The sequence below is a fragment of the Cercospora kikuchii genome (genome assembly GCF_019650295.1).
Source record: "Cercospora kikuchii DNA, contig_00007, whole genome shotgun sequence".
NCBI classification, from domain to species: domain Eukaryota; kingdom Fungi; phylum Ascomycota; class Dothideomycetes; order Mycosphaerellales; family Mycosphaerellaceae; genus Cercospora; species Cercospora kikuchii.
The window spans coordinates 1,468,357-1,490,297 of record NW_025408588.1 but is presented as its reverse complement, the minus strand read 5'-3'; the positions used below and the strand labels follow the sequence as shown (position 1 = coordinate 1,490,297).

The following is a 21,941-nucleotide window of genomic DNA, read 5'->3' as shown; positions in this document are numbered from 1 at the left end:
CTGCCTTGCTTTTGAGATACAGTGCCTCAGCAACTTGGTAGGCGGATGAGTGTCGCGTTTGCAACGCGTACAGGTAAGCCAAGGAGCGTGGCACGGAGACCGAAGCTGGGCAAAAGCGGAAGAGCTGAGTGGCTCTTTCCGGAATTGACTTGCTGGCTCTCACTTGCCATCACTCATCAGCCCGAGCGGCGATATGAGGGCAAACCGGCAAACGATGGTGAGACTTGCTGGGGATGGGTTTAGGTTGTTCTGCTGAAGAGCAATAAGAAATAGGACAGGTAGCTGGAGACAGGGCGGTCTGTGCTTATCATCGTCAGCGCCAGAAATGGAAAGCTTTGTGAGACATGTGGCAGGCGGGAGTTGGGAGGTTTCGTCGGCTGTGAATGCCGCATTCCGGGGGCGGGAGAAGCGGTGGTGAATGGATGAAGAATGAAGAGGGACTCTGTCGCCGCTCGAGGAGGCGCTGTTGGTCTGTGAACGTGTAGAGCGGCTCTGCTGGATGGTGCGACTGGTTTGAGTGTCCTCATAGCCCGTTTCAGCGCACGCGACGAGGCGCGCTTGTGGATTTTATGCTTCGGGGCTAAGCGGGCTTCCCGTGTTTCAGGAGAGAGTGCGAGGGGCGGCAGGGCTCAAAGCGCGCTCAGACTGACTCCACGACCCTGCGCTGCGCTACCGACGTGCAGCTGTGCGTTTGCTGCTGTTCACATACAATCCAGCGGGCATCGCCTTCTTGCTCCCGCATACCACACTCCACTCTCCCTGCAGCGACCCGGCAGCTCTCTGTCACCGTCACTGTCACTACCAACAGCACCACCTACCTCCACCGCTCCGCCGCTGCTGCACGTCGACTTCCGCTCCGCCCCCACCTCCACCGCTGGCCGCAGCCTCGGGCCCACCACCGTAGCCATGGGCTTCCTCAAGCACTTTCGCTCGAAATCCCGACTGAAGCAGGACAGCCCGCCACGGCCCAACTATGCCAACTACCCTTCCTCGCCGCCGCTCCCTCGACACATGGGCCGCGACCTGACGAAACGACTGCCCGAGAAGGTGCTTACTAACATCTTCTCCTATGTGTGCCCCCACACCCAAGACTACACCTACGAGCAATGCGAGCAATCTCAAATTGGCGATGGCTGCATGCTCTGCGATCTCCGAGACCTCGCACACTGTGCTCAGACATGTAGGAAGTGGTATGCCTCAGCACAGCAGCAACTCTACACCAGCGTACGCATCGATGCAGTGCACTACTGTGAACTTGAAGACATACTGGCAGACAAGCGGAAAAAGGCGGCGAAGGGACACTTCCGAAACAAGAGTGCGGTGGAGCCTGTCGAGATACCCAACATCAGATTGTCACTGTTATGCCGAACAGTCCGCGAACAGTCGAACTTGGCTTCGCAGACATTGTTCCTCAAGATCCCCTACATGACACGCGAGACTGCTAAAGGAGACCTTGCACGGACTGTGGCTGCCATGCCGAATTTGAGATACGTCGACTTGCCAGACGGGTTTTACAGCGGCGATCCGACATGCTTGGGACTCAGGCAAGAACTGCAAGCACGCTGTCCCGACATCAGGAAAATGATATATCGCGGCGGCTCAGAGGATGCACTAGAACTGCTCGCACACAGACATTGGCAGGCCATTGAGACGTTAGAGCTTACAGGACTTTCCTTGGAACCGGCTACCCTGCGTATTGTGCTCGGCAGTCTGCCCACTTTGAACGACCTGACTCTTGCGGATATGCCTTGGGTCGACGATAGCATGTTCCACCCAGCTCCTGGCCAACTTCCTGATTTCCCGGCAGTCCAACGCTTGAAGCTGAAACACATTCCGAACGTCACTGCCGAAGGTTTGGATTCTTGGTTGGAAGCACCGCACATTCGGGAAATGCTCTTCTCATTAAGTTTGGAAAACACTGGCATCACTGTGCAAGATCTGCATCAAGTGCTTTGGAACGCCAGCCACTTGTCACATTTGTCGATTGTTGAGACGGTAGGGAAGTCGCTGTCTTTGGCTGCACAACAACTTCCCGCACTTTCCTCGATCTCGCTGCAGACGCTGCATTTTGAAATCAGCAGCGCTGAAGACATCCACGGCCTGCAGAAACCCGCTGAGTCGTACTACGCATATCTGGCGTCCTCCCTTCACCAGAACTCTCTTCCAGCTCTTACCACCCTCTACGTGCGAGACCAGACTTTCCCCGAACTGCTCCTCCTTCCGCCACTACCGATGGGCTTCGGCAGCCCCGACTCTAAGAAAAACCTCGCACAACTACAAGGAGGCGGCTTCAATCAAACCCTCGAAGTCTTCTCCAAAGGCATGGATGAGCTAGAATGGGTTTTCACGTCCATCACTCCGCAGAACAATCCCTCAGACAAACGCAGCAGCGTCATTGCCTCAGGCGGCAGACCGCTGAGTGCATACAGCGCAGGTCGTGGTCTCGGTCCGCAATGGGCACAAGGCGGGTTTGGTGGAGAGGCTCGCAAATCCGTCATTGTCGGGAATGGATTCGGCGGGTTCCTGGCTGTACCGCAAGAAGAGGCCCCACGACCTACGACATCGGATGGCAGCGGGCACCGAGGTTCTAGATTCGGCAGCTTTGGCGGCGGGAAGTCCGATCGGAGCAGTTTCTTCATGGCTCCTCCGAAGATCTTCGGCGATGGCGCACATCAACGGAGAGGAAGCAAGCAAGACTTGTGGCGATGAGGGACTAATGGCTTACTGTGTTGGACTGAGCATGTGGTGGATTGGGACTTGGAAGATTCTGTACGCTGTGGTACGGACGGGTGGATGCCTGTCTATACATTTCTCCACGAAGGATTGAGTACTAGAGGTAATGCGAGCCGGTATTGCTTGCCTTTGGGATATGTGTGTGAGCTGGGATCTGGCGAAGCGGGAAAACGTTTGTGCATGCGTGATGGGAGGCTTTAATGGTGTTTGCGGTGTTTTCTCACGATGGGGGGAGGACAAAGCATACACACCGACACGATCGTTGGGGGCTTATTTCACAACAATGAGCATCCTGGAAATTTTCTTGACATGTACTATCAAATGGATACCCGCGAAAAGACTGGTCTTTGGGATGAATGGAGGAGGCATAGAATTAGCATCATGTTATCGGCTTCGGGAGGTAGTAATGTATCATACCGATGTTCGATGTCAGACCGCTTCTCAACGTCTCTTCAGAGTGCATTCGTGCTTTCGAGTGCTGGCTGGACAACTGGAAGCATGTCGTTGGTCCATTTGGCGGAAGCATAGCTAAGTGAATATCCTCACTCAGCACGAATCCGCGGTATCTCTGGCTATCTCTGCTTGCGATACCGAGCCCCAGTTGGAGATCTGTGAGCGTTCTGATGGATTTTTTTGGCGGAGACACGAGTGAAATTCTGTACCTTTTGCCTATATTGTTCACGCTTCCAATCTGCTCGCGCTTTTGCAGCTATCTCAAGCTCTTCGTTAGCGGGCCCTAGATCGCCCTTGATCCCTTCCTCAGAGGCGAATGGGAACACAACGGAGTCCAGCGTGTCGCATCCCGCTCCCAGCGCACCGGATGCTCATGATAGTGATCCAGTTGTTGGGTGTGGTATGATGGCATGAAGTCGACAGAGGACATGTCCTCTGTAGCCTTTCCGAATCTTCGTGATCTTGGACGGATCTCAGGTCGCGGGACTGGTGCGTGGTACAGAGTACCATTATGCGAGGTCGCGGAGCCTTCTTCGAGAGCCTATACAACGAGGTGTGGCAGAGTCGAGTAGTTGTCAGGATGCTACTGTGGTGTTCTTCCTGGCATACTGACCAATTTCGATGTGCCTGAGCAAATGTAGAGCTTTGGCTGTTTGCCAGACTTCTCGTAGATAATGATATATACACCCCCTGTGCCTTTTTGAGGCGATGGCAGAGCAAAGAAATGGCTGTGTGTCGGAGCAGTGGAAGACTGGAGCAGCCGTTCGAACTCAGGTGGAAATGATAACGGGCAAGCGAGTGCTGTGCTCTCCAGCTTGTCGCGTTCGGTGAGCACGATATTGACGTCTGGACTGATGTACCAGTCGGGAGAGTCGATGTTGATCGCGATGTGGATCTTGTCGAGCTCTCCAGATTTCTACTCTTGCTCTACTTAGAATCTTATAGCGTCCTTCTCCGGGTGACGGCACAGCGAGAATCAAGCCGGAGATTCCTCGACGATGGCAGGGGATGAGATTGCCGATGGAAGCATCACGAAGAAGATGTACGTCTCACAGGAAATGCGGGTTTTCGTTCCCTGGCTTTCGGAGACTTGGTAGCATTGTACTGCGCGGTGGAGCAGAAACATGAGCGACGAGCCTCCAGTGATACTTTCCCACCACCATTGCCTTCCTCTGCTCTGCCTTGATTTCCGGGCGGGCTTGACGGCGGACGGGTTGAGATGTAGAGTTCTGGGGGCGCGTAGGATACTATCCTCCGCGGCTAGTACTTTTTCCTTCTTGCCGGTGAGATTGATACGCGAAATCTTACGAAGCTTTGCAAACAACTCCCGCAAAGCGTCTTGGAATGCACCGTCGGCGAGTGGAGCAGAGTTTGGCGGCGTTGATGAGATGAGTATGTCGGCACACAAGTGGCGCTGTGCCTCCGCCTAAGACCCAGCATGAGACCGGACGCTGTTCGAAATCAGTAAGCGCAGTCTTGTAGCTTGCTGCTGAAAGCAAACCACGATCCACCGTGTTGCTTGCACCCACGTATGTGGTATCTAACTGCTCTCTTTCCACGCCGTGGTTCTATACCCCATGATGAATTGCCAATAGCACCATGCTGTCATGAAGACACCACTTGCAGCCATGTCCAGCTTGCTCGAGTCTTGTTCTCTTTTGAAGTTTGTTCGCACTTCCCGAAACTGTTCCCCCAGCCCACGAGCCATTCCGCACATTTAGTAGCATTGATCAGATAGTTACAGCAGAAGCATGATGCCGTCTCTGCGTCTCTCCACCTGGTCATACGCAGGACGAAGGGCGCTATTGGCACGTTAACGAGCACAATCTGGAAGTTCGCTGATTGAAGCAAAATGCTGGAATCATGGTGCTTGAACTCACCCACAACTCAATTGGCCGTTCTCTGCAGAACTCTGCTTGCCGATATCTGAGCGGTCAGCGTACCTGTGAGCAATAAGAAGAGTATGCGGCTAGAAGTCAGCATCTGACAGGTATTCTCTCCTTGAATCTCGCTTTGCTTTTCTGGGAGGCAGTTCGGTATCTGGCAGCATCCACAAAGAATGGCTTCCAGAAGCACTCATAATCCCATCGTTTCTCTGCTGTACTCCAAGCGTCAGTATGGGGGTCAGCCGGACACTTGAAGGCGTGGAGACAGGCTTACTACCAGAAACATATTCCGTTCCACCGGCTCACTGCCAGCATTCTTCTCATCAGTGTCGCAGCTCATTGATACATGGTGGCACTGAGATGGACTTCCAATCAGAAGCATACATCATGCTCTGAGCTTTCCGCCTAGCTTCGCCTCGTTGGTGTGGGAGGCGGCTGAACTTCTGGAGGCAGTGAAGTCGATTTACTGCCAGAAGTATACGCTGTCTAGCCGGTTCTCCGTCAAAAGTGCATTGTTAGCATGGGGGCCATTTGGCCACTTGAAGGTGTTGAAGTGGACTTACCATCAGAAGCATGCAGCATCATCTCCGTGTTCTGCCTGCCTCCACCTCATCAGTATGGACCCAGCTGTATATCTCTTAGCATTGGAATTGACCTGTGGTCAGAAGCACATATCATCGACAATTCCCATTTTTAGTATCCTATGAAAGTGAGGACGCCCGCCTGCTCCAGGGTATCGCTTGGCGTTAATGCAGTGAAGGAAGAACTAAAGTACAAGTGAAGAAGGCACGACTTTTCCCGCTCATGATTTGTAGAACGCCAGCCGCTTCTTCTGCTTCTTCTCCTTGCGTGCTTCATTGAATGCCTTCACTTCGGCCTTGCTGAGCTTCTTGTTCTTGCGCTCTTCCTTGAGCGACTTGCCCTCATGAGCATTGGCGGCGGCGTCGACGTCGAAGAATGCGTTCATCTGCCTGCCACTCTTGGCAAAGTCGTTGTGGCGGTCGGCGGAGAGATGTGATGGTTGAGCGCTACCCGTGCGCGCGTTGAGGGCCATGATGGAGCTGTAGTCGGCGCTTCCAGTGGCTGTTGCTGCAGCCGCGCCGCTGTAGGTGGTGGCGCCGCTTTGTTCTGCCAGGCGCTGCTCGGTGTACTTGGCGTAGTCGGCGTTTGGGTCGTAGTCGCCGTGGATTCTTGGGTTGTACCGCAGTGGGTGTGTTTCTGCGGATTTTTGCGCGGCATTCGGCTCTGTTGTCGTGTTAGATGGCACAGTGTGTAAGAGAACACCAGAGAACTTACGCTCAACGCCTGGTGGGTATTGCAAACCCACTGGGTCTGGACCGCCCAGCTCGGTGTTGTAGAGCCAATATGGCTCTGGTGGCTCTGTCCAGCTTGATTCGCCGGACTTCGTGTTGGTGAAGTAGTGGGTGGGAATGCCCTCACCCTGCGAGGGATTCTCGCATTTGTACCAATAGTACTTCTCTCGCAGCTTCTGGTATCCGTCAGTCGCCATGTTTGCTGACGTGTTGGCGTGGTGGTGCTAATGAAGTGCGAGATAAAAGGAAGAAAGGGTGGTGGGTAGTGGGTTGAGCAAAATCGCCAGAGTCAAACATGCAGGGTCCGTGCGAGCTGGCGGGATGGTTCGGTGAGCTGTAGTAGCAGCACCAACAGGCTTCCCTCTGGAATCAATCGCAAAGCTCAGGCAAATTGCAAACCTGATACAACATCCAGCAGCGACTGCTCGACAGCGGAGCCTTCGAAGAGCGCGAGGCAGAAATGGCCGTCCCGTGCACCAATCCTCTCCTTCATCGAGCACTCGGTGAACATCGGCGCCGTCATGAGCCGTCGAGGGCTCTTCTCAGCAACCCACATGGCACAAGGTGCTTCGAGCACAGCTTGCGTCCGAGCCGGACGCCAGAGACACGATCGCTTCAAGGACGCCGGGGCAAGAGCTGGTGGAGCGGATTGGCTGCGCGAAGGCCCGGAGGAGACCTGGACAATTGCAGTATGCCTTGGGAGGAAGGACACACCATTATCGGAGTGTACACGACCAGTGTGGATGCCAAATCGGAAGGAGACGAGGAAGAGCGTGCAGCATTTATTACTTACGCGGTCTGCCGACGTTTCGTCGTTCGTCTCGCCGGCGACTACTTCTTCACCCTCCTGTTCTTTTTCCTGGGCCTACAGCAAGTTAGCACACCCTGAATGGACAAAATCTGTATATTATGCTGTAGCGCGAAAGGATGCGCCTAGCGCACGTCCACGTGCGAAGGCCTGACAGTACACGCGCCACAGCAAGCGGGCGGACACCTCGGATCGTTTCGACATGCATCGATGGCACCCATATGGTCCGTCTAGAGCGACATAGATGTGGCCGGAATTCCTTTCTCCATGTCGTGAGAGTTACTGAACTCACCTGCTCAGCCTCTTCAGCTTGGTCTGCATTTTCGACCAACTTTTTCGGCTGATCTGTAGACTCTGTCGGATCTTGAGCAGGAGTATCGGCTACCTGAGCGGCTCCTTTGATCCGAAAGTCTTCTTCTTGCGACATAATGCAACTTCAGCTCGATGCAGATATGCGTGCTCTCGGGAAGTGTGCAAGTCGAAAGCGTGCAAAGAGGAGTGAAGTTGAGACGAATCCAGCCAAGCCCTCAACCGAAAGGCAGCCACAAGTCGGGGACCCGCAGCGAGCCAGGTCCGCAAGATGAATTCCAAGCGCAGGCACAGGCAGGGTGTCTTCTCGAATTCGTCATTGAGGTCTCAAATTCCATTGACCGGAACGATGACACGGCAAAAAGCGCCGTCAGCTTCCCTATACGATTGAATGTGATGATGGTCTGCCTTGCATTTCCGGTCGATTCTTGGCCAAGCTGGCTGCGCGAGGACCAGGCTTTTGCTGCTCCAGTGTCTCAGGAGCTGTATCACCATTGTGGGCTTCTTTGGCTTCTCTGTGCTACTGCACCTCTCGCGAGCATGTCGCTATGGCGCAGCCGGTGCTTGTGAAAGCATACACAGATGGCAAGAGGTCTACGGAGAGACCTGTGGCGAGGATCCACGATGCGCAAACACTGCCTCCAATCTCATCTTATGCTTTTGCGGACATTCTCCGGTCGGTCGACGGCAATCGGGACTTCCAGATAGCTATCGATGGCATCGCAGAGATATGCGCAAAGACACGACTGAGTTTGGCTGACGAGTATGGATCTCATATGCCTCCTCTGGGCGAAATCACGGTTGCGAATGCCACCCTCCCAAGACCACAAATACCTCGACCAGGTATGCGCCGAGTTCTGACAAGCGTGCCGGAGGCAAGCTCTGGGAGCAGCGAAGGAAGCCGCAAGAGTACTCAGAAAAGAGCAAGTTTATTCAGCTTTCGAAAGCGTCCGCAGCAGAAGCAGGATAGCAGGCCGATGCGACGGATCCGTATCAGCAGTATGGGAAGAAGCATACCTGTCGGCACCACGACGGCGATGGCTAGGGAAGTCATTCTGCCGGACGACCTCACACGCAGCTCATCAGAAGCTACCGTGGTTACAGTTGTTCCTTTGCGACCCGGTTCCCGACAGCGGGCAGGAAGCGCAGCACAATATAGCCTGCAGCGTCTCCTCGCCCATCGCTGAGATAGACCGAGATCCTGAACCATGGTCGGGAGCTGGAGACCATGGCTTTTCCTCGTGAAAGGCTCGTTTGACAAACCCGTGTTGGAGAGTCGACCAAGCCCTCGCGCCGTCGGTGTCCAGCTGCGACGCAGCATGCATTGTCCGAGACTCCTCTTGTAGGATTCCTCCATGTGTACTGCCTTCCACAGGCGTTTCGATGTATTGAGGACGCTGGCACTCAGGACGTGCCTTGATGGCCAAGTGCCACCGCAGCGCGCACTCGACTGAAGACCCGTGACTTGCCTTTGAGGCGGCGACAGATATCCTCCAATGGCTGAAGTCAGATGAAAGGGGCTGCTACTGCTTACCTGTATTGGCTGACTGCTCGAATGCTCAAGGCGGTGGGCGACAGCGTTCTGCTCGATCGGGTAGGATGACATTCTCGCCGCGAAGAAGAAAGCTCAGGAGATGCTGGAGATCGAATGAGGCTGATAGAGACGAGGTGTGTGGGATGAGGAACGGAGTGCGCTGGTAGTCGTGTGAATGTTGTGCTGTCACAGCGTTGGTCAGAGTGGATGGAGTTCAGTTCTGCAAGCCGGAGTGAGTAGCAACTTTCAAAGCACTTGCCGCCCACCATCAACACGAGACATTCACCTCGACAGAGTCCAGGACAACAACGCCGACCATTACATTGAAATACCGACCCTTCCTGCAACGGAAAGATGAGATTGATGCACAGTTGGGGCGAAGAAAAGAAGTCCGTACTGCGCAGGCACACTATACAACGCCACGAGTCGCGCAGCTAGAATTCGTTGCTGAGAATCATTGGAATCTGTCCAGCGCCTGCGCATCACGATCCAACGAGACTCATGCCAAGGTGCTGAAGCAGCATCTCGCAGTATATGAATTGCAAATGAGTTCCCGTGTCTGCCACAGCCGAGCGCTGCACATCACGCCGCAGCACGTCTCTCCCGAAGCTCATGATCCAATTCCTCTAACCGCCGCTCGCAGTCGTCGCTCTCCAGAGCCTCCACTGTGGTCGACTCTCCGTGCACCAGCGATAGAATCAAAAACTTCGCCCCCCTGTACCGATCCTGATCCGCCGTCGACATATGTTCGATCTTGTCGAAATGCTCATCGTCCCGCGCATCATTGAGCGTAAACCTGACCACCTTCTCCAGCGATCGGTCATTGAAAGAGGCCGTTCTGAGTGATTTCATGATATGCATGAGATGTAAACAGCCAAGAGAGCCACATTCATCGTCCTCGCCCTCTGGCAAGCCATTGGAGGTGTCCGTGGGCTGAGCAGATATCCATGGCATTTGCACATGCAAGGACAGACTTCGAATCGAACGTAGCCGTGGGCCCGCTTTGTCCTCGAGCCATTGGCACAAAGCATGGTCGATATGATCTTCGTGAATGGTGACTTCGAAGGCGTTGATAGCATAGTACATCAGCTCGGCTTCTTCGCGGATCGCCTTACAGGTCGACAGCAGACTTGGCTCGTTTCGTATCCCAGCTCCGTCGGGCTCGTACAGGGCATACTCGTAGCATAGATTGCGTAGTTCAGCGGGCAGCCGCTCGAAGAAGGATAACTGCATGATTGTAGCTGCCGGGAAGCGATTGTTTGGGATGATGTTTCTATGTTTACATGAGATCTTCAAGGTCGAAGTGTTATACTGCTAGGTCTGGCTTGTAATCCGTTGGTAAGCAGCAACTCGGTCGGTCCCCGGGTACTCGGCGCAGGAGCAACAAAGCCTTGCCATTGAGAGCGAACAAGGCTGAGCATGGCTCTCAAAAACGGATTGCACAATATATCGCGCACTTATGCCCTGCTACTACCAACTCTTCCGCCCTTCCGGCCTCTCCACCACGATGTTTGGAACTTGAACGTCATCCATTCCTGCCACGTCTTTTTGCCGAGCCGGCATGCAAAGGGAACAGGTTCTGAGACCTCAGCCACAGAGTGGGGCTGCAGAACTCTATCATTGACAACAAAGAACATCCGACCTGCGAACTTCATCGCAATCTTCAAGACATATACCGATGCCGATCAGAGAGCATCTCCGTATCTCTACACCAAAGATGACGTGCAGGAGACCGAGTGACAACGGAGCCACGACCGCGAACGACCCCGCCTTTCCAGTCCAAAGAGGCAAGACGATCCGCTACATGCCACTTCTCGCACACCAAGTCCGACGACAGTCGTAGATATATTGTAAGCTGCGTCTGCAAAATGTAGGTCTAATCATCAACCAAGAACCACACTGTCCCATTATACACAGTTCTTGATACAATCTTCACTATGGTGCGAGTCAAAACCTACAACCTCCCGCCCACACCCCTCATTCCCAACAACCCCTACCCTCTCCTCCATTACCCAGGCCTCCTAACTCAAAGACACCCTCAAAACCCCTCCACCTACGACCCCAGCACAGTCTACCAACTCTTCCACTCCAACAACTGGCTCGTACAATGGATTTTCCGCTATGGTCCCACCCAACAATCCCACTACCATTCCGCCGCTCACGAATGCATGGCCGTCCTCTCCGGAACCGCCACAATTCGTTTCGGCGTAGCCGATACTTCCTCTGACCTTGAAGCGAACACTCATGGCGAAGCCTGGGAGAAAGGTGGTATCGAGATTCAAGCCAAAGCTGGAGATGTGTTCGTTTTGCCTGCAGGGTTGGCGCATAAGACGTATGATACGAAGCCGGAGGCGGAATTCGATCTGTTGACGCCTGGGAGAGATGAGAATTGGATTGGGAAGGTGGAGGATCCGAGTGAGGTCTTGAAGGGGATTAAGTTGGAGGGTTTCACGATGTTGGGCGCGTATCCAATTGGGAGTGCTTGGGATTTTGCGGTGGGGCAGGAGGATGATGGGAAGCATTTTAGGGATGTGTGGAAAGTGCCCAAGCCGGAGAGGGATCCGGTATTGGGGACGAGTGGAGAAGGGTTGGTTGGGTTGTGGAAAGAGGAGAGGAAGGCTGCGAAGTTGTGATCGAATATCGAAATTGTTTTGAGCAGTGGAATGATTGTAAGACGCAATGAGATTTACGAAGTAAACGATGTGAAGAGAATTGGAACTTAGTAGTTCAAACAGCCTCCCATTTGTACAATATTATTTATGTTGCATGCACACAATTATGTCCATGTCTGCCACAATCATACATCCAAGGCCACATTTCCGATCGTTGTCCAGGTGACTACCCGCCTTGAACAGCGGCTCCAGGCCTCTCAGTCATACATGTAAGCCTTTCAGTCTTCCTCGTCAGCCAGATCTCGGAATCTCTGCAGTACCCTGCGTCGCTTCGCTCGCTCCGACATGGCCTCCACTTGAAGACGGCCGTTGCTCAACTCCAGCTCGAAGATCTCGTAGTCGCGCTCAGTTAGTGTTGCGCGCAGCATGCTGTTTTCCAGAGAGAGCGACTGAATAGTTTCTTGATGAACAGGGGTATTCAACCATGGAGCTGGCGTCGGCGGCTCCGGCCAAGATACATCAAACCGTGCTCCGGGTTCTAGGGACAGCCGACAGGGAGTTGGATCTGGAGTAGGAGGTCCTTGCGGAGGTCCAAGTCCTTGCTGGTAGTCTAACATGCTAATATCAGCCTTTGACTGTTCTTTTTTACATGTATGCCGTGATTTACCTTCAATCGTTTCCTCCTCTTCAACCACTTCGGGATCAGGAGTTGGCATTCGATTTCTTTTAGACCGTCTGTACGCTCGGGCTGGTGGATGTGGATCACGGTGTGTGACTCCCCATCCATGCCTCGCGTCGAAGAGCATCATCAGGTCATTGACCACAGCCGCGGCATCCTCAATGCATAGCCCAAGACGCCCAACTATATTGCATATTGCCTTGCGCCGAATCTCTCGGTTGTCATGGTAGTTTCCTGGACGTAGCGTGTCAATGTCCCGCGAGAACTGCGCCAACTGTGCTGGGCTGAGATGCTGTAGCCGGCTGAAGCGAGCGATTAATTCTTCTTGGGTCTCGTACATCCTGGTGGCGTAGAATGGTGTTGCTAAGAAGGTCGTAACTGTAAGATTTCGTGGGACCAGCTGTAGATGCAGTTTCTTCGAGGATGAATATGGGTAGTGTGAGCGGCTTTTCCGTGAATGGGAGACAGAAGGTAAGGGGAATAATAGTTGAAATAGGTGGCCAGCACCTGTTGTGGAGAGCCTGTTGCAGCGGCGAAAGAAGTGAATGTCCTGGAGGACAAACCAGACAATCCATTCTGTAGACTTATATAGCAAAGCAGTTGCGAACAATGCTTGCAACATAGTGGTGATGGGCTGTCAGATGTGCTTTGTTTAACTGATACGCTCAGACATGGCTGATTAGATATTCCTCCTTCGAAGCAGCTTTGAGATGAGGGTCTGAGATGGATCTCTCGGGTGGTGGATCGAACCGACGGCGTGCAAAAGCCATTGCATCGTTGGCCCACCGCGTGGCGCTGTTCGCTGGCCCTTCATTCGAGGCGGCTGAGAGCTACTGATCCCACTCGCTCCTGCTATTGTGCGCAGACGAAAGACGTAGGGCCGTGCAGTGCGAAGTTGGAGACATCCTAGACCATGGGCTGATCCTGGCATGAGAGAAGCCCATTAGCACACAGGAAGCGAACGCCTGAAGTGTCAGGTGGAGACAGTGTGCTCGAAGTGTAGCCACTCCAGAGGCCGCGAAGCTCAGGTCCCGAGCACGGACAATGCTCAACCAACAAAACCACGGTCTTCTTGATGACGCTTTCAAAGCTCAACACGCTCTGAGGGCTCAGTGCGATTGGCCATAGGCTCATGAGATGCACACGCATTGCTCGTCGTGTGCGATAGTTCGTGGTTCGAGCTCGAGACGTGCCGACACGTGTCTTAGAAAGTAATAACGTTGTACGCCATCTTTTCAGCCGGCTTTCAGCACTTTGACACTCTCTGCCTCTGCACCAAGATCCGCGTAGAGCTTGATGACTTGCAGGGTGCGTTCTTGAGACTTCTCAGCTTTCGCTTGTCGCAGCGCCGCCGCAAGATCCAGGAGCATGGTTTTCCTAATCTCATCCAGTCGGGCCTTTTGGGCAACGAAGAATGGATGCTCAGCGCCAATGCGATCAATCATTCTCTGAACCATAAGATACTGTTGAGTGTGCTTCTGGAGTTTCCGAAGTTGTGCACTTGCAGGTTCGGATCCGTCTTCGTCTTCCTCATCGTCGTCGTCCAGATCCTGCTCGTCCTCGGCATCTACATTGATACCAAGACTGGTCTCCAGTTCAGAAACACGTTCATTGACCTCCAAGAGAAGTCTCCCAATCACGACTTCTCGACGGATACTCTTCTTCTCATCCAGCAATTCTTTGACCTCTTCTCTCCTTTCCTCGACAGCCTTCTTGATGCCCTCGACCTCGCGCGCGAACCCTAACACACCAACTCGAACGCCCTCGACCTGCTCTTCTCCACCTTTCAAATCAGATCCGAGAGACAGGAATTCTTCGTAGTTGCCATTGACCAGGTCCAGCAATTCCTTGTTCAGCAATTGGCTGCGTGAGCGTAGATCTGAGCGCAGGTCTTCTAATGTCTGGTGGCGGTTTCGTAAGGACGACAGATAGGTCTGCGCGTCAAAGTCGGGTTTCAGGAAGTCTGAACGAGGTAACTCCGTGGGATATGGAAGTGTAGAGAGGTCATCATCATCGTAGTCGTCCGAAGAATTTCTTCGAGCTGGAGTCGAGGCTGGTGAGGGTTCAGCGGCAGGTGTAGAGACTGCTGAGGCAGTTGTTGGCGTTGCGCCAATCTGGAAGCGCGACATGATCACACGTACTAGGAGGCATTAGATGCAAGGTGAGGCATTGCAACAGTGGTCCAAAGCAGCGCATGTGAAAGTAGCTGTTATCGCCAAATATTGATTAATGGCTAATGAAACTGGCACTCCCGAGCCTGGCCGCAACTCCATCTCGATTACAGCAAGCCGACCTGTACAGTACTCCAGGTGACAACGTCCACGTCCTCAATACACTATTCGAAAATGGCATCCGGTGCGCGATATTGTCCTTCCTGTCTCTCCTCGATATCACGCGCCGCAACGAATCAGACGCGAACAGCAACGATAATTCCATCCTTTCTCCTTCCGATCCAGCATCAAACACAAATCCGCACAGCAGTCCAATCTGCCAATGCCGCCAAATACAAACGAAAAGATGTGCCCGCGTCACAAAAGCGAAAGAAGGCAAAGACAACATATGACGCGCCCAATCTAAAAGATGCAATCCAATTCTCTCTCGTAGATGCGATGCGGTATGCACTTCTCTCCCAATATGCAACAACAAACCAGACTAACCTCCTCCTCCAGCTACCTCCGCGCCGCAGAAGTCGGTCGCTCCCCCAGCTCATCCAAATACGAACTCCACCTCCGCCTCAAAACACCCAAAAACGGTGCCGTAGTCCGAAACCGCCTCCGTCTCCCACACCCCGTCAAAACCGACCTTCGAATCTGCGTAATAGCCCCCGAAGACAGCCCTGCAGCAAAAGCCGCCAAAGAAGCTGGCGCCTCCCTCGTAGGCGAAGACAACATCTTCGAAGCTGTCAAAGCTGGCAATATCGAATTCGACCGATGTATCGCACACGTCGACTCCCTCCCCAAACTCGGCAAATCGGGTGTTGCGAGGATTCTGGGCCCGAGGGGTTTAATGCCTTCGGCGAAACTGGGGACTGTGGTGAAAGATGTTGCGGCGACGGTGAGGGATATGGTGGGTGGAAGCGAGTATCGTGAGCGAGCGGGTGTGGTGAGGTTGGCGATTGGACAGCTAGGGTTCAAGCCAGAGGATGTGCAGAGGAATATTAAGGCTTTTGTGGAGCAGGTGAGGAAGGATATTGCCGGGGTTGCGGATAAGACACCGAAGGATATACATGAGGTTGTGTTGTCGAGTACAAATGGGCCCGGATTGAGTTTGAGTGGGGAGTTTAGGGGGACGGGCTCGATTGACCCGAATGAATTGGCTGTGAGCAATTAGAGAGAAGTGAGTTTAAGAGGGGAGCTATGGGAGAATCAAGGACATTGAAATCGCACGCTATGCACGAGAATTACCGAAAGTTTGGTGCGAGAAGGAAGAGCTTCGTTGCGTAAAGAAAGAGTAGAGGAAGAAGATGCATCGAATTGTAGAATTATGACAGAAAGACCTGTACAGTCAATGAGAAGCTCTATCTATACTATGCGTTGGTGACTTCATCTCTGACGTGGAAAGCCACGCATATACATCTATGGCCACAGTATAGGGGCCGAGGACTGGTTGAAAATGAAGCTGCGAGCCATCAGCTCTGTCCTGGTGAACTCCGGGCCGCTCTATTGAAGGCTCGCTTCAAATGTCATGACAATCTTTCAAGATTCACAGTGCCCAGAGAGACACACTGAGAGGCTGTTGTGCAGTTGATTGCTAGAGTCTCACGGACTGGTGCAGTGTGCTGTAATTCATCAGATCTTCGGCTCGCCAGAAGCAAATCCATTGGCCACAGCCGTCATGAGCTGATTAGCAATAGCCGTGTGAGGCGGCAGGCGCAAATCACCCTCCTTGTATTCTGGTCCAGCGTCCTCTCCCAGCCCACTTGTGCCCACTCGTAAGCTGTGTCGGACCTCATCGAATGAGAACCACTTCGCGTCGTCCAGCTCTGGATCATTGCCCAAATCGATCTTCTCGCCATCGCCTGGAATCGCCTGGCCAATAGCGCCAATCATCAGATTCGCCGGGTATGGCCAAGGTTGTGTAGAGTGGATAATGACTCGTCCCACTTGCACTCCTGCTTCCTCATACACTTCTCTCCGCACAGCTTCTTCGATCGACTCTGCGGGCTCTGCGAACCCTGCTAGAGTAGAGTACCAGTACGGAGGCCATCTCTTTTGTCGTCCGAGCAGAATCTTATCGCCGGTGGAGTTGATTACAGCCATAATGACAGTAGGATCTGTCCTAGGGAAACACAAGTTGGAGATTCCTGTGCGTGTGACACACGATGGTCGCTGCACCTTATCCGCTTGTGCAGCTTTGTCCGTAGGCGGACACGTCCTCTTGAACCCAGCATTCACAGAAAGTGTCTTGTGTCCGCAAGCTGCGCAGAATGGATTCCTCTGATTCCAATCCAGAAGCTGTCTTGCTTCGGCATAGATTGCGGCATCCTGAGGCTCGATATCCATGATTCTTCCTTTTCCGAACTCATATCCTTTCTCGCTCTTCAATCGCTCGATAAGCGTTGTGCAGGCATCTGCCACATTCTCGCGCGGTGTGACATCGACAGCGAAGTATGGTGCTCCTTTGTACAGGTTCTTCGCCTGGTATTCTAAGCCATTCGTAGCCTTCTCATCAATACCCAAAAAGATCATCTGCGGAATGTATTTGTCGCTCGCATATGCTTCGATGAACTCTTTCTCGGATAACGCGAATGGGTCCTCGCCGATAATGGGCTTCACGTCTTCGTACTTGACGTATTGCAGCTTGCCTTTGCCTGCAGGCAGGCCAGGCTGGACGAGCGGCTGGAGCTCATTGCAGAGCAGGAAACTGGTCGAGGCGTGTTTGAGTGCTTGCGAGAGGAAAGAGTGGTCGCCGCGAAGGAAGCCGACTCTGTTCAATGGCGAGCCGGAAAAGTAGTTGGCGACTTCCTTGCCAAACTTTCGTGAGAGCATCGAGTCGACTTCGTGATGGGCGGGCTCCGGATTGTCAGGCTGTGTTGGCATGATGTTTCAGGGCTTTCCGATCTGTGCGTAGTTCTAGTGCGTCAGTGCAGATTTATCGAATTGATTTGGATCAACCACTGTCAATTTTTGTGAGACGATGGAGCTGCTATGCAGTTGACTAATTGTCTGGCACTTGCTCGCTGATTGCATCACGATGCCCCTCGTTGGCGGTCCTCGGCAGAATGAACGGGTCCAAACCCGCCGACCCGAAGCGACTCGTACAATGTTGTCGACAACATTGCGTGATGAGATGTAGTGACAGTGTAGTCACTCATTTTCTGGAGTGTCTGTGATAAACCTGGTTAAAACCCAGAGACGGCCATTAAAGTCACACAACATCACCCCGTTTCACGCCACTTGGCTGATGCAAAAGCACTCTAATTCCGCCGAACTGGGCTCCGAATTGCGATGAACATTGTCGGTACTCACCAGGAAGCCCGTAGATCTCGAAGGCACGCTTCGACACGCATGATTTCGGTCACAGTGACCGCGGTCTTGCACGAAGTGTCATATGGCACTCATTAGCTAGGTCTTGAGTTCTGCCATTCAAGCGCTCGCACAAGTCCAACCAGACCAGGATGCATAGCTTGCCAGGACCAGAACGACAGATGCGCAGTTTTTCAAGACTCAAGTAAATTTTCTCCCGTTCTTGCTCTATGTGAGTTTCTGCTTGTCACATGGGTATCATAAGTCTATCATACAACAAATGCCTCCCAATTACTCCATCAATGCTTTGTTCTGCGCACTTATGTCGACCAAACAGCAACATAATCAACAGCCATCTCGCGTCCACCGACGGTACTGGCAGTAGGAGTCTTGGACCCAGCAACAGCATCCGGAAAAGCACCACCGATCGCTACGTTGAGTATCAGGAAGAATCCCTGGTTGACAGTCTGATCCCAAACACTTCCAAGCGTAGACTGGAAAACCTCCCTCACCATACGCTGGTCGACGTAGAATCGCATGCGCTCAGGCTTCACCGAGCGATCGATGACCAACTGGTAGACGTGGTAGCTGCCGGGACATCTACCTCCATCGCAGGAATAAGTACCTCCCAGACCTGAGGGCTCGTTGCAAATTCCCCCTGGATTCTTGTCGCAGTGAATGACATTTGTCACAGTGTTCTGGCCGTTGACATTTTCCATGATGTCAATCTCTCCGACCGCAGGCCAGTTCCAGTAGTTGCCTCTGAAAGATCCTCCGAGAGCCCAAAAGGCTGGCCAGTATCCGGCAGCACTGGAACCGCTAACGTTGGGCATTCTGATTCTTGCTTCTACGCGCAATTTGCCGCCGGCTGGCGCTTTGAAGTTTGTTTGCCTTGTTTCGAGACGAGCACTTGTCCAGTTGCCATTTATCTTTCTTGGGACGATCCACAGCTCGCCGTTTCCTGCGTGACGGACGTTGCCCACGGTATTTGTATATGTCTGGACTTCCCACTAAAACAAGATTAGGTTAGCAAAAGTAATGGACGATTTGAAGGGCCTTTCACGTTATTCGACGTACTGTTCCCCATGCTGGAGGACCACCTGGATAGCTAGTGCCGGTTGCAGCTTGCCATTTGGTGCCATCGAAGGTCGTGCCAGATCGTCCAGTGAAGTCGTCGAGGAAAAGAGTCTTCTTCCATTGGGTATTGGATGGAAACACTGGCGCGGACGCAAGAGCAGACCCGGCAGCAAATGCCACGGTGATTGCTGCAACTTTCATCGTCGCTGGTAGGATGAGTGAACTGAACGAGTGACTGGAGCGAGGAAGCGCTATCGATCAAAGGGGATGGCAGAAGACCGAATGTCCAGAGCTACAACGGTACGCAGGCGCGAGGCAAATATAAGCAGACACATGGAAAGCATGGGACACAGGCAAACCTTCGCGCCCAGATCTCGCCATACCGTTGCCGAGTCGTTTGTGGTGAGAGGGCGTTCGTCCCACCGCTCTCGACCGAAGCGTCTCGCCGCAGAGTAAGGGAGCGAAACTCTATGTTTTGCCTATTTGGCCAAGTGCACGAGTGTTGTGGCTTGCACTTGGTCCATTCGGGACTGGGCCAGATGTCTGCCGCGTGGATTGGCAGTTCAGTGGCGTTCTTATGTGAAAGCGCATGCTGTCTTGTCGGTACCGTGGCTGTCCACGCGAGATTGCAACAAACTCGCGTTGCCAGTCGCATTGCGAAACACTGCTCACATCAGCTACATGATACTAATCGCAAAGAGAATCCCTTTTGAGGAAGTGTCCATTGTGTTGCGTTGCTCAGGCAAACTTCCAGACTTTGCGGTAGATCTGCAATTGTGAACTAAAATTACAGGCGTTGATCTTCACTGTGTGCTGGTCTCCTTCGGCCGAAATCCAGTCACGCGGGAACCGCTTGACAGAACGTGCAGCAAACATGCGCTCGCGCGAAGAAGTCAGCGGCGAATCAGTGTCTCGCGGGAAGGAAGGTTGCAGAGGAGAATTGGGCGGAGTAGTGAGAGTCGACCGTAATTGGACAAGCGCTCGAGAGTCGAGAACCTAGTGGGCCATCATCGTTTTCAGCCAAGCCTCATAGGGAGTCAGTAGCGTGATAGATGGTATTGAAACGGCCTAGTTCGGTCTGCTTTGAGGTGATGGACGAACCGCGGCTGTCTTTGCGACGCGCCAACCTCGACGACCACGTGGCGACCTGAAGTGTGCCACGGCGTGCATAGGTCGGCGCCGCCAGCTTCGGGCACTCCGCTTGCTTGGACAACGACGCCGGATCTTGCGTGTGTTTCGCGCAAGCGAGTGATGAGGTTCGAACGGACGAGTCGGATGAGATCCAGTTGCTCACGGAGGCAGGCTTTGACACGCGCTCGTGCAGCGCGCAGAGCCCATCACTTTGCATCGACCAGAGTGGCCAATGTCTCGCTCTTCGTCGCGTGCTTCGAATATCGCGCACTCGATCCACGCTGCTGTTGGACCTGTAGTACGGTCGCATACAGAGTCATGTATTTTGCCTTGATGAGGATGGCGAGAGGGCATTGCCAGCTTGGCCTTGAAGCGTGGTACGGGTCGCGCTCCAACCGTAATTGCAGTCGGGCGGAACCAAGAGAGGACTGGAAAATATCAGTAGACATGCGACCGTCAGATGCGCGGGTACACGCGCACTTGCCAACACACGAATGGCTTCGAGGGGTAAGAATGCACGGCCAGTTTACCTCCACCTCCGCAGGCAGCTATCGGCTGGTTTGTTCAACAACGTACTTCGAATTTAGAGCCTATTCCACGTTCGAGCTTCAACAGAAAGTCGTGGATATACACCAACGTCCAGAGGCGTTGGAAGTGGGATCCGTCGGCGGACGCCAGATTGCGCGCTGTGGCTGTTCGGAGCCGTGATCGGGACCTGGCTGAAGGTATTGCGAACTATCAGATATCATGATAAGAACCTTCGTGCGCATGCTCTGGAGTCTGGACGGGAAGCACTCTGGTCCTGGCTTTCACCTCCAACAATGACCGCGTCAACCGGAAAACAAATCTGATCGTTCGCCAGTGCCTACACGCTGCCCTCGCTTCTTGACGTGGTTACGTCTGGTGACCGCTCCCAGATCATGTGGCTCCTGCTGCAGCTGATGAGCACGACATTGGCACACTGACATTGCAATGCTTCTCGGCTTCGCGACAGTACGAAGTGCAATCCGAGCGCGAAGGCGGCCATGCCGTGGAAGAAGTCCGCCGGAGTAATGCGGCAAAGTCATACCTTCTGATCAAGCCCTGCCTGGTGGGAATCCTGCTTCCCTGTTTGCCGTGGCGTCAATTCACACATACCGACTTTCTGGCCAGCAAGTAGATACTGAACTTCAAATTGCTGATGCATACAGATCATGTAGGCATGGCCATCTTGGTGAGACACAGCGCAATCACGGAATCATGCGAACGCATGGGCGCATCAATAACATGAAGTCCCACAACTCTCTTCGCTCCCAAGCTGACAACCAGGGTGTGTGCAGGGATGAGTTGCATTTGAGTCGCCGACAAGTGCACAGCGACAACTATACCGAAGGATCAACCGGAACTCTGGCAGCGTACTTGATCCGATGGCAGACGACACTCTAGAAGCCCAGTCGCTTCGTCAATGAATACAGCTTAACAATCTTGAGTCAGTGCTCACGCAGTACAGATTTTCGCACGCTGCGAAGAGTCTATGGCCCCCACGCGGAACTCCGGACGGCAGCCACGGCAATGCCACTTTGGATTATCATCGTACGACTAGGCCGGGCTACCCCCTGTAATACTGCATACTTGCGATATTTACTCGCCGACTGCTCCCTGCAAGTATGAGCGTCCCCGAGAGCCTCGAATGCAACAACATTGTCGCCCGAGGACATCGAATGCAAGCTTCCCCAAGAAGGGTGTTTGCATCGCACTATCGCTCCGAACCACAGTTGCATCTCATCGGCTTCCTGCCCAGAATCTCGGTTCCAGCCCCACGGCCTTCATGTCGATTTCGTCAACGCTCAATATACCTCGCCACTCAGGACTGGTTCAATAAGAGTGGACAGTCCTTACTCGCAGCGCTGGCGCCTTTTGTACGCAAGTCTGTTCATGATCCCACCTTGGATTCTGGAGTCC

At 53.4% G+C, this 21,941-nt stretch overlaps 10 protein-coding genes across 10 annotated transcripts; 4 read left to right on the top strand and 6 right to left on the bottom strand.

Annotated features, from left to right (window-relative positions):
• Nucleotides 1-906: 906 nt before the first annotated feature.
• CKM354_001068200 (uncharacterized protein) lies at nucleotides 907-2,709 on the top strand (the record flags this gene model as incomplete). Its single annotated transcript, XM_044806146.1, has 1 exon — nucleotides 907-2,709. The coding sequence occupies one exon, from the start codon at nucleotides 907-909 to the stop codon at nucleotides 2,707-2,709; it is 1,803 nt and encodes a 600-aa protein (XP_044662081.1).
• A 3,165-nt stretch (nucleotides 2,710-5,874) lies between these two features.
• CKM354_001068100 (uncharacterized protein) lies at nucleotides 5,875-7,620 on the bottom strand (the record flags this gene model as incomplete). Its single annotated transcript, XM_044806145.1, has 4 exons — nucleotides 5,875-6,317; nucleotides 6,369-6,561; nucleotides 7,179-7,250; nucleotides 7,486-7,620. 4 exons carry the CDS (start codon nucleotides 7,618-7,620, stop codon nucleotides 5,875-5,877), a joined length of 843 nt encoding a protein of 280 aa, XP_044662080.1.
• A 430-nt stretch (nucleotides 7,621-8,050) lies between these two features.
• Nucleotides 8,051-8,689, top strand: CKM354_001068000 (uncharacterized protein; the record flags this gene model as incomplete). Its single annotated transcript, XM_044806144.1, has 1 exon — nucleotides 8,051-8,689. The coding sequence occupies one exon, from the start codon at nucleotides 8,051-8,053 to the stop codon at nucleotides 8,687-8,689; it is 639 nt and encodes a 212-aa protein (XP_044662079.1).
• Nucleotides 8,690-9,618: 929 nt separating this feature from the next.
• Nucleotides 9,619-10,269, bottom strand: CKM354_001067900 (uncharacterized protein; the record flags this gene model as incomplete). The annotated part of the gene is made up of 1 exon (XM_044806143.1): nucleotides 9,619-10,269. One exon carries the CDS (start codon nucleotides 10,267-10,269, stop codon nucleotides 9,619-9,621), a length of 651 nt encoding a protein of 216 aa, XP_044662078.1.
• Nucleotides 10,270-10,973: 704 nt separating this feature from the next.
• On the top strand, nucleotides 10,974-11,669 carry CKM354_001067800 (uncharacterized protein; the record flags this gene model as incomplete). The annotated part of the gene is made up of 1 exon (XM_044806142.1): nucleotides 10,974-11,669. The coding sequence occupies one exon, from the start codon at nucleotides 10,974-10,976 to the stop codon at nucleotides 11,667-11,669; it is 696 nt and encodes a 231-aa protein (XP_044662077.1).
• Nucleotides 11,670-11,926: 257 nt separating this feature from the next.
• On the bottom strand, nucleotides 11,927-12,667 carry CKM354_001067700 (uncharacterized protein; the record flags this gene model as incomplete). The annotated part of the gene is made up of 2 exons (XM_044806141.1): nucleotides 11,927-12,258; nucleotides 12,316-12,667. 2 exons carry the CDS (start codon nucleotides 12,665-12,667, stop codon nucleotides 11,927-11,929), a joined length of 684 nt encoding a protein of 227 aa, XP_044662076.1.
• Nucleotides 12,668-13,562: 895 nt separating this feature from the next.
• On the bottom strand, nucleotides 13,563-14,456 carry CKM354_001067600 (uncharacterized protein; the record flags this gene model as incomplete). The annotated part of the gene is made up of 1 exon (XM_044806140.1): nucleotides 13,563-14,456. The coding sequence occupies one exon, from the start codon at nucleotides 14,454-14,456 to the stop codon at nucleotides 13,563-13,565; it is 894 nt and encodes a 297-aa protein (XP_044662075.1).
• Nucleotides 14,457-14,672: 216 nt separating this feature from the next.
• CKM354_001067500 (mitochondrial 54S ribosomal protein MRPL1) lies at nucleotides 14,673-15,657 on the top strand (the record flags this gene model as incomplete). Its single annotated transcript, XM_044806139.1, has 2 exons — nucleotides 14,673-14,941; nucleotides 14,997-15,657. The coding sequence occupies 2 exons, from the start codon at nucleotides 14,673-14,675 to the stop codon at nucleotides 15,655-15,657; spliced, it is 930 nt and encodes a 309-aa protein (XP_044662074.1).
• Nucleotides 15,658-16,115: 458 nt separating this feature from the next.
• Nucleotides 16,116-17,366, bottom strand: CKM354_001067400 (NAD(+) diphosphatase; the record flags this gene model as incomplete). The annotated part of the gene is made up of 1 exon (XM_044806138.1): nucleotides 16,116-17,366. The coding sequence occupies one exon, from the start codon at nucleotides 17,364-17,366 to the stop codon at nucleotides 16,116-16,118; it is 1,251 nt and encodes a 416-aa protein (XP_044662073.1).
• Nucleotides 17,367-18,112: 746 nt separating this feature from the next.
• On the bottom strand, nucleotides 18,113-19,070 carry CKM354_001067300 (uncharacterized protein; the record flags this gene model as incomplete). The annotated part of the gene is made up of 2 exons (XM_044806137.1): nucleotides 18,113-18,802; nucleotides 18,870-19,070. The coding sequence occupies 2 exons, from the start codon at nucleotides 19,068-19,070 to the stop codon at nucleotides 18,113-18,115; spliced, it is 891 nt and encodes a 296-aa protein (XP_044662072.1).
• Nucleotides 19,071-21,941: the final 2,871 nt, after the last annotated feature.